Source organism: Austrofundulus limnaeus, unplaced genomic scaffold (assembly GCF_001266775.1).
Source record: "Austrofundulus limnaeus strain Quisiro unplaced genomic scaffold, Austrofundulus_limnaeus-1.0 Scaffold2021, whole genome shotgun sequence".
In the NCBI taxonomy this organism is placed as follows: Eukaryota; Metazoa; Chordata; class Actinopteri; order Cyprinodontiformes; family Rivulidae; genus Austrofundulus; species Austrofundulus limnaeus.
This window is the reverse complement of record NW_013954423.1, coordinates 5,831-16,608: the sequence shown is the minus strand read 5'-3', so window position 1 is coordinate 16,608 and position 10,778 is coordinate 5,831. Positions and strand designations below refer to the sequence as shown.

The 10,778-nt window shown below is 37.8% G+C and overlaps 2 protein-coding genes and 1 long non-coding RNA gene across 4 annotated transcripts in view; 2 read left to right on the top strand and 1 right to left on the bottom strand.

The window, feature by feature from the left end:
- Positions 1-33: 33 nt before the first annotated feature.
- On the top strand, positions 34-7,385 carry LOC106536898 (phosphoinositide 3-kinase regulatory subunit 6; the record flags this gene model as incomplete). Of its 2 annotated transcripts, XM_014034240.1 has the most annotated exon segments (12): positions 34-274; positions 378-653; positions 863-962; positions 2,835-2,957; positions 4,128-4,235; positions 4,315-4,417; positions 4,595-4,653; positions 4,808-4,898; positions 5,009-5,070; positions 5,812-5,826; positions 5,972-6,078; positions 6,168-7,385. In XM_014034240.1, coding segments are annotated over 12 exon segments (1,442 nt in total), but the record flags the coding sequence as incomplete, so codon positions are not given.
- LOC106536901 (uncharacterized) lies at positions 4,801-10,477 on the bottom strand. Its single transcript, XR_001312586.1, has 3 exons — positions 9,796-10,477; positions 8,948-9,224; positions 4,801-4,881 (listed from the first exon to the last, which is right to left on the bottom strand). It is a non-coding gene; the product is annotated as an uncharacterized LOC106536901 (long non-coding RNA).
- pik3r6a (phosphoinositide-3-kinase, regulatory subunit 6a) overlaps positions 7,449-10,778 on the top strand; it is an 8,198-nt gene continuing 4,868 nt past the window's right edge. The window contains exon 1 of the mRNA XM_014034242.1: positions 7,449-7,827. Within this exon, the coding sequence (XP_013889696.1) occupies positions 7,749-7,827 (79 nt within the window). The 5' untranslated portion in view covers positions 7,449-7,748. The remainder of the gene's footprint in view (positions 7,828-10,778) is intronic.

The following is a 10,778-nucleotide window of genomic DNA, read 5'->3' as shown; positions in this document are numbered from 1 at the left end:
ATATATATCTGTGTTTTGTTTTCTTGGAAACAGGGCGAGAGCTCTTCAAGTGGTTCCGAACCAGCTCTGTGTCAGACAGCTTCTCCTGCCTCAACCAGGACCAGGACGACTTCGAGGTGGACGAACCGACCTGCAGCGCGATGTCGGCGGACATGGCGCGCTTCTCCATCATGTCCAACGARAGCGGCATCGAAAGGGACCTGCCCTCCAGCTTTGACACATCTCCAACTACCTCTCAGGACAACCCCTGCTTAAGTTCATCYTGGGAAAAAAGGTAAACACGCTTTTATATTAACGAAATTCACCCCAGTAAAAATTCACTTCATTTTAAAAGATTCAGAACCTGCAGAACGACATCTGGTTTCTCRTCCTCCCAGTGAACAAGATCCGGTGAGGCTGTCTCGGCGAAAATGCATTAAACTCAAACTGTCTGCAAAAGATGGCATAGCGCTCATGCAAGATGCCCTGGAGGACCAAGCCAACATCACAGGAGCTAGAGGGAAGGGAGGAAGGGCCACCCTCCAGAGGCAGGCAGGGGCTAGCATGATGCAGAACCACTTCCCAAAGCAGCAGAGACACTTTACTGCCAGGATAGTTGTCCTGGGGGACGACCGGGTGGTGGGCCGCCTAGCTAAGGCCTATTACCATTACAGGTAAAACTCTTCGGATCACAACACATTGAGTTAAAGCTTCTCTGGCTGTTTGTGGACTGCAACAGGTTAGAATGACTGAACACTTGTTGTAAACCTTATTAATGCTTCAAAACATAAAACCTTGTTGCTATTGCTGCCAGCATTGCCAAGTTTTGACAGCTTTCCCAGTTTTGAGCTTCTCATGAAATGATGTTGTGGTCTTTTTTTAGGAAAAGAGAAGCTCGGCGACTTTGTCTCACAATGAAATTCAACCTCCAGTTTTACTACATTCCTGTCCGGGCAGCTTCAGCTCTCACTTCCTCTGCAAAGGTGAGGCAATTTCATCTAAAGGTCAATAATCAGGACAAAGTCACCATTGGAATATAATTTGTTACTTGTCAATCCGGGATTTAAATGAATTTTTAATTCGATTATAAGCAACGAATCTACAAAAAATACTTCAGAATGATGAAGTTAAATGGTGAGGCGGACATTCATCTTTAATCAATGTAAAATTGAAGAAGTTTGCAAATGCTTGGCTCAWTATAGATCAATTCTTTGTCAAACCATCTTTTAAAGCAGTTATCTTTATCAAGCGGCAATTCTCTGCTGGACTGAGGTCAGACCTTTAACTTTGACAATGCTTTCTTCCATTTTTTCTGTAAGGAATTCTAAAAGTTTTTGTTTGTGAAACTTATTTTCTGCCACTTTTTTCATGAAGCAACATCAGCTCTGTGCAGATTTTAGTGGTGCTTTATATAGCTCCTCTGCAGAAAAGTGCTGTTTGACTTCCTTTTTGCTTTTCTGGTTAATGTCCTCTTCACACGATCCATTGGTTTTGGTGGAAAACTGTTTCTTGGTAAGTTTCTGTGGTGGCATCTTTATTTCCATTTCCCACCAACGGATTTCATACAGTCCTGTGAGATGTTCTGGCATGTTGTTTTATAAACCTGTCCTGATCTCTGAGGTGTTTTACTTTTGTTAATTCTAGGAGATGTAAAAACAGGTGTATTTATTCTGAAATCATTTGACACAAGTGGATCTTATTTAACTAATTATATGGCTTCAAAAGGTAATGGTTCACAGCAAAAAAAGGCCAGTATTGATTTAACACACACAGTGGTAAATTCAACACCAACAAAGTGTCTATATGTGTTCACACTTGCTGGTGTTAAAATAACGTTTGTGAACGTGTTRATTTTGTTGTTAATTTAACACTAACCAGTGTGTTAAAATAAAAGTGTTAAAAGTAACACCGGTGTGTTATTGTTAACAAAGGAAATTATGCTGTTATGAAGGTTAACAGACACCACAAGATGTTAATGCACCATAAATTTGAGAGTGTAAATTTAACACTCAAAAGTTAAAATCAAACTCTTTGCAGTGTTGCATTGACACCACTCAGTAGTTAGTAAAGCATAATGGAGTCACCCTTCACACACCAGGAAGTACCTCTCTCTCATGGTGTCGATTTTTGGCCAATAACATAAACTTAAAGTTGAACAACTTGATCAAACTGAACAAGAAAACTAACCAGAACAACTAATTTTTACTCTCATGAATGTCTTTAATAGTCATAAACATGAAAACACATCATTTATACAAGATTACCCAGCATTCCTTGCTTAGAAAATACTGGTCTGTCTGACATGAGGTGGAAGAGGGCGGGGCTTTTCAGGATACTTCTTTCAACACTGCATGGTGTTATATAACAACACTGTTAAGTGTTATATAAAACCTAACAGTGGGTGGGGCTTATTTAACACTGTCAACTTAAATCAACATCCACAAGTTTAACACTGAAATTTTAACACTCCCGTTTTTGCTGGGTTCGAGCTTCAGAGCAAAGAGAGTGAATATATACTGACTGTACTTTTATACTGAATGATTTTGAACAAGTTTATCCTCATTTAACTTAGTTAATCTGGAGTAATATGTGACGATCCATTTCTTATAATTAAATTAAAAATCCAATACAATTCAGGTTGGAAGCCAACAAAACAGAAAGAATACCAAATAGACTAATACTTTAATAGTTTTGAATAGTTTTCTTTTATATTTAACCCTTTGACTTTTGTTTTTATCTGTGACATTTATAATTACTTCCACAGAAAACAAAATATCAACACATTACCTAATTTCTTCCCTACTGTTTCAAAGTAAAAAATATTTTTTGTTCCCTTTCTTGTTCTTTATTCACAGGTAAAACTTCATCAGACCAAGGGGAACCCCTGCACTCTTGGTTCTTACTTGAGCAACGTGGACCCGTGGTACAACTGTAACATCAACAGTTTGGGCAGCACCATTCATAAACTGGCTAAAATGGTATGATTCCTTTCAGAAAAACTGTAAAAATAGGCTGAACATCTTTATATTCTGCAGAGGTAAATGGTTTGTCTTATAGATGAATTTAAAGATGTCACTGCATCTCGGTCTCTTCACTCATTCAACATTGCAGTTGCGTTTTGCATGAGCTTCAATACAGGAAGTTGCCCAAAGTGATTTCTGTCAAGAAAATATATCTCTTGATTTCATCAAAACCACAAGTAAAGTTACGTTAAACTGAAAGTCTTCTTGTATTTTTATAGAGCTGAAGAAAAGAATAAAACACTGAATTTGACCCATGCAAAAGATACATTAGTGTAAAGTAAACTAAATGTAATGTAAGCAGAACTAAATGAAAAATGGAAAAATATAAACTGGTGTTGTCTTGTATGTGCTATTTTAACTTATCTTTATTGATCTAGTTTTACAAAAAAAAAACTCTTGAATTAAAAAATGGTTAAAGCATTAGATCACATATTTTAAAATGAGGTTATGTGGAAAAAGTATCTTACCTGTTGGAGATAGCTCTTTGAACAACCTGAGTTTGGAAAAAGAGTACAATGTTGACCATACTGATGAGCTTACAGCTAGTCCAAATGAAGCCGAGACCAAAGTGGGTGAATCTCCATAAAACATTTGAATTGTTTTAAGACCTGTGTCCACTTTCACCTGGGTCCTGACTGAACTCGCTGTTGAGTAAAACTCTAAAACTTCAAATCGAAAACATTCAAATAGCTTTCTACAACAGGTAACACACTGTATTAACTGTTCCTAACTTTTCGACAAAACAATATTTCATAATATTTGAACTACTCCTTTAAATCCTGTAATTAGGATAAACCAAAGAAGAGCATGCTGTCAGGCCAATACATTTACAGAAATGGTGTTGGAGATGCCTAAGTCTAGAAATTTAAGTCTGGATTTATAAATAAGAATTTTGCTTAATGTCAAACCCCAGAGTTGTGTCGTCACATACTGTGAAACAACAAAATCAGGTTCAAACTGATCTCTGAGGTCAATTAGTTCAAATTTTGTGAAAGATGGGACTTTTGGTAAACTTACGATCTGACTTTAAATGGATTTTTTTTTCAATGTTACTATTTAAATGTGACTTTTGATGCCATTGTGGACTTAAGAAAATAATTATTTTGTATTTTTTTCTTTCTTTAGCATCAGTTGAACCCTGGGATACCAAAAGACCCCTTCATCTCTGACGTCATTTCCTACTACGTCCGCACCGGCCAGCAGCCCGTCTACTTCACCATCTACTTTGTGAAGGTAGGTCAGCGTCACACTGAGTCGGCAGTGCAAAGAGGCACCTGGGTCAATCTGCAGTTTTTAACCTGTTTTTCTTCAGATTACATTTACCAGTGAAACAAAAGAGCCTGTGGAAGATGTCTTCCTTACCCATCTGGAGTTGGACTTCCCAGAATTCAGACAAATCCCAGCTTCAGTTAGAGGTGAAATAATAAAACGATATGACCAATTAGATTTCAAATAAATACAGCAGAATGTGTAACCAGGAGCTAAAGCTACAAAACAGTGGCAAACAAACAAGAATTAAACAGCTCTGCAACCAGATTATTTATCAGTTTTTTTTATGTCCTGACAACATTGTGCTTCATATTCCCAAACAGATAAAAAGAAGAGCTCAGCTGAAGTCTGTGGAGCTGTTYTCTCTATGAATTACAAAAAGGCAAGTTTAAAAAAAATAAAAGTACACTCACTACTTCCTTATAGGGTTCCTGTAATGGGAGGTTTTGGTGTTCCCAAATGCCTTAGATGTAGTGCCAGTAAATGTTCTAAACTGCGAGGCGTGTCCCATTTTCTTTATCTGTCTGTGTCCCCAGGTGACATTAAGTGGCCGAGATGTTGATGTAGGACTTTCAGTTCGAACGTCAGGTGCTGTGATCAGTGCCATTCCCTACAATGAAGCAGAAGGTTCAGTATTATTTTATTTTTTAACACACGTCTCTCTCAGTTTGATATTAAAGTTGACATTAAGACTCTTAATGCCCCGCTTCACATCATCTCTTATTCTTCGTCTACAGATTTGAACTGTTTGACTCTGACGCTGAACGAAGCTCCAACAAAAACAAAAAACCAAAGTGTGGTGAGTCAGAGCAATGCCATGGAATTGTTGAGCTCTGAAAGGGATAMTTTGTCCYTTTTGAAAAGGGGTTCTGTGGAGAGGTTATGAAAACTTATACCTTATTTGTTTGTAATGGTAGCTTTTTGAACTGCATCATTTTGGAGAAGTAATTTATTTCTAACTAGCTTGATGAGCTAAATGCATGATGTTCAAATGCAGCTAAAACCAAACTGGATTGCTTTTATCTGAAAATAATGGCATTTTTTTGCAGCTCTTGCAAAATAAAAAATAAAAATTAAAAAAAAATGTGATGTGGGTAGACTTGAATAAGATTGTAAATTTTCTGATAAGGTTCAGAGAGTTTTTAAACTTTAGACTGCTTTTAGAAAATACATACATACATTTATGTATATACATATATACAGTATACAGAAAATTCACAATTCGGTTTGGTTCGATACTTTAGTCTCACGGTTCGGTATTTTTTCTATACAAAAAATGAATTTTCATGCCCTTTTTAACTTGTAATTTATTTAAATTATTTATGAATATGTGTTTAACTGCAAAAGTAAAGTTTTAAATTAAATGTTGCTGAAACAGCAAGTTTCCCAGTGGATCTGAGCTCAACAAGGCAGCCTAGGTGGAGTAGTTGAACTCAGATCCACTGATCCTTCAACACAGAAGACAAGTTGATAAAATGAATTTTAAAAGTCTGTATTGTTCCAGTAGTGTTTGACTTGTTTCTCCAATTTGAAATTGTAGAGCCATCTACAACAGGTAAGATGTTTCCTGTTCACAATCTTTCCACAGAGCACCACTTTCAAWACCAAGGCACTTCAAATCCCATCAAGTACAACTCAAATATGATGTGATATCTGATAAATCTAGTRTGTACAGCACTTAATCATTTAACTCTTGGCAGAAATCAAAGATTCGGACCAYTAATATTAAAATTCGTACTTTGGAGAAACGATCTTTTACTCTGACTCTGGACAGAGAAAGTCGGAGGGCCTACAGAGATGTCCAGAGGTAAGAAAAAAAAAGCAATATCAAGATTTTATGCACTAATAACATAACGTAATCTGGATACAGACTAACCAAACTCATTTATCTTTTAGCGTCGAGATCTGCCCTTGTCTGGATCCCGGATACCGTGTTCAGAAAACTGTGAGGTCCAGATTCAGCTTGGGAGGAGAGAAGGACGCTGGACTCACTAAGTACATGAGCAAAGCCCTTCCTCTACCAATTAACACATTTGCTGGCATCATCAACTGACGTCCCACCATCCTCGCTGCGCTTCGAGCTGGACCGAGGCTCCTCTGACCAATGGGACACATGAAGGAACAAAAGAAATCCTCTTTGAAACTTAAGCTGCTTCTGGAACCCAAAGACTTCCCACCTGTCTGTCTGTTTCCACTGATTAATTTATGATCAACTTATAACTTATAAGCAACAGACCCAGTAAGATGACTGAACACTGACAGTGGTGACAAATCATGACAGCTGGTTTTACAGAAACTGTTTCACTCCCAGTGCATACTTTAACCATGACGCACAGTCATTAACTGGATCTTTACATATTGGCAAAGAACAATATCTCTTGTGGTAACGGAGCAACCAGCAGAGATGATGAAGCTAATATGCAGCCGCAGTGAAAGCAGACGACCCCGCTGAGCTGCAGGGTCAGCGCTGAGGGGCGGGGTCAGCGCTGAGGGGCGGGGTCAGCATGAATCATATTCTAAACGGTGCTTCAGTTTGCTTGAGATGGAGTCGATGCACTTGTTGCTCGGCTCGCTCCGGAGCAGTGTTATCGACACGTGGTGCCGCTGGGAGAGACACCCACCGCCGTCCAGAAATGTCCAAACAAGGGGTCCCAGTTTGCAAACAAAAATGCAGAGGTCTCTTTTAGGGTGAGTGGGTTAGCACTTCAATTCAGCCAGCAGAAACAGAGCAACTTGCTGCAGTTTTAAGGACTGGAACTCTGCACTTTTTTTTTTGTTTGAAATGAGAAAGCTGAGAAGTAAAACAACTAAAAATAAATAAAAAAAATGTTCAGCCACCTTTTCTGAAAAAGACAGCAAAGAGAGCATGTCCTGTTTTAAACATGGAACAGATAAATGATGCTTATTAATCATGATGTGATCATCTACATCTGTTTCAGATATATCATTTGAAAAGTTGATTTCTTTTAAACACTTGTGAGCAGGCTTTTTAAATGTACACCCCCACAGCCATAATGTCCATCTGTAACGACCTCAGGAACAGGATCTGATGTGTAATTAGTTGGACGATAAATATCTGACATTTTAAGTGTGTGTGTGTGTGTGTGTGTGTGTGTGGATACTTCTTGATGAAGATCTGCTGCTGCTGAAGGAGAAGACTGCCATGAACANGCAGAGTTACACCGTGAGTTTAAAATTCATGAACTATTTTGCACACTATTCTGATTGATGAAGGATATATTTACTGGTGTAATTGTGTAAATAAAGGATTTGATTTTTGTAAAAACAGAGTTGTCCTTTGGTCTTGGGTGGAAAACGAGAGGAAAGCTCTGTGATTTTGTTCAGAGGTCAGCAGATGGTGCTGTTTGTTGGCAGAGCTGCTTGAGAACATCTCTCTCTGTGTGTGTCTGCTGATGACTGCGAGACCCTCCCCTGTAGCTGTCCTCTCCCATCTTCTGCAGAGCAGCGGCGGCACCGATGGAGAAGAAGCAGGGATCTTCTCTTCAGTATGGTTCCCTGGAGCACACGGCATGGAGCAGAGACACCAAGAAACCAGGTTATCTCTCAGCACGCTTCTCGTTTCTCTGATTCAAACTCCACCTGCATGTCAGATACCTCCACAGCTGGCATTTATCCAGCATGTACAGTTGATCTTTACTGTAAAATAGCTGCATCTTTAACATCAGTGTAATTCTGCAATAGATTTCTCACAATGTAACTCATCAAGACAAGCATCAAATGTTTTTTTTTCTTTTTGTTGTCCCTATATGTTTCTTTTAAAAAAAAGCTCTTTGGCACTTTTTTTCTTAACATTTGAGGACTCTTTAAATAATCAGTGGTATAATGAGTTTCTCTTTATTAAAGCTGCAGAGGCTGCAGCTCTGAAAATGTCAGGACTCGGCAGGTGTCTCTGGAGTGTTTGGATCATCTGTTTATGTGTCATTCAGTCAGTAAKTAATGACTCATGCTGGAACTGTAGCCACATGTTGTTACAGTTTTATATGTGATTGTGTCACTTGCTTTTATTGTTTATATACAGGATCCACAGCCACATTATTTTAGTTCAACAAATCAATCAAAATTCAATTCAACAAATATTTTTGTTTTCTTCAAAAAGAGTCACCAGGGCTCTTTTCGAAGCTCATGATGATGATATGAAAGGATTTGTTCAAAGAGCAATTCAAAATGTTATTTTTGATCTGAATACAAATTAGTCTGTGTATAAGTACACATCAGGTTTTTTTTTACAGTCATGTATTTCAATATGTCACATCAATGCAAGTAACATACACACAGTGAGTCAGCTATGAGTCATTCCCTCTTTTTACACTGCTCACGCTTTCCCACATGACTGAAGTTTAAACTTGGCATCTCATTTTAACCTTTTATTTAATACTTAAACAGATTTTATTAGCTTTTTATTCACTCCACCTTTTCTTCACATTTTTCCTCTATCCTCCTCTTTGGTTCCTCCTCATCCTCCCTCAAAGTGTTTGTTGGTTTTGCTGCAGTAGGAATGAAGCTAATGAGTGTCGGAGTTTGATAAGCAGAGTTCAAGCTGTGCTCACAGTGGCCCTGTTTCTAGGGGTATTGGTAAAAGAATGAAAAGAAAGCCAAAAGGCGGGTAAAAAAAGTGGGGGAAATGAGTAACAGAAAGGTGTWGAAATGAGTCATACCTGCTCAGAGTAAACTGTTCTCCTGATCGCTGCAGCAGAACACGCTGTCTTCAACAGATGAGCACCTGAGGCTGTAATGTGAGTAATAACATGTGATGATGCATCAGATGATCCTGTCCTTCAGGTTCTGGACTGCAGGGTCTTCAGTTTCTTTTCTCTCCATTTCTGTTATCTAAATGTGCAGATTTTAGAAAGGATGGTCGCTGGATGGGAAGTGGAATTCCAGATGTTTCTAAGCATTGCCATGCTGTTGTTGCAGTAGTTAGACTGCAAAAAACTGTATAATAATAAATCAGAAAAACAATATTTTGAATGCTGATTCAACATCAGCACAATCAACCTGACTGAGTCGTGTAGAATCTGAAACAGAATTTTGATTATTTTTTTATCAGAGGTTCATAAAGTACTTAAAATAAATAACTAAGTAAAAGTAAAAATACATCAACAAAAATGGATTTGGTAAAAATTAATTTAGCTAATAAGAAAAGTGAAAGTCATAAAATGCCCATGATGAGGAAAAGCAGAACTACTTTTATGTACGTGAGCAAATTAAGCACTTTGCAAATATTTTTTAAAGAAAAAAAGTTTTTCTCTGTTTAGTGGAACCAGTTGAAATCAACATTTATTTTTTAAAGTACAAACAACTRATTTCATGACGAGATCAGTCATATTTAAATTCACAACGTGTAACAYGATTATACATTTTAAAGTAAAGAAGTAAACGTATCATTTTAATGTTTCAAACGTAGCAAAAATAAAAGTAAGTTACAATATAAAAAATACTTAGTAAAATTACGAATCCTCATAAAAAGACTGTAATAAAGTAAATGTACTTAGTGACTACACACCTCTGGTTTTTACCTTAATATTTTCACTTGAACTTCTTCAGTCTGACCTCGTCTGCACTGACGTCCACGTCTTCTGTTCTGCTGTGAAATAATCCTGGTAATAAGCTGGGAACCCTCTGTCAGATTGATGGGCAGCAACAATTGTTGCTCTAATGAACACCACCTGCTGCTCCCTACCATCCTGATTACACGGAGGGGAAGATTTAGCTTCWGGCTCACTGCTGCTGCCTCAGGTTTTATTAACCAAACAGTGACACAGTGAAATGTATTGTTCARCACATGTCTGCTATAGTGTTTCCAKACAAATCTTCAGTTTTAATATAAATTTGAGTGAGTTTAAAGCAGCAGCTCTCATGAAGCATGATTTACAATATGCTGCTAGCCTTGAGTCATCCAATTAGACTGATCATTATCATTTCTTATTTATTTTTTTAATTTTACAGCAGTGGAAAATGTCCTCACTGAACCTTGAAACTGAAGTTTTCTTGCCAAAGGCTGGATGAGACTTAAACAGACTTTTTTTTTTTACTTGAGCTCTGCTGGAGATTCGAAGGCCCCCACGGAGAGTCGCTGACAGACTGTCGATGGAGGCTTCAGAATTTATGGAACAGTGCAYCAGCAGGAAGGGATGATTCTCATGAATTAGCGGGTCGAAATGCCACAAAGCATCTAATGTGAACTGTTTGAATAACAGCTAGACTGAGCATTTAGGAGGAAGGGTAATAATTCATGAGCCTTGAAGCCCCTTTGTTGTTATTTACCTGTTYTCTTGCCATTTCTGTCATGATTTTAAATTTGTTATAGCTGTCAGCTTCACAGAAACACKTCCCCAAATCTGAAAAAAGTTGGGTCATAAGAAAAGAAATTGATTTATTACTTTTTTAAAACTGTCATTTTCATTGAAAAAGAAAAAAAATCATTCAGGCTGTGTGTGTGTGTGTGTGTGTGTGTGTGTGTGTGTGTGTGTGTGTGTGTGTGTGTGT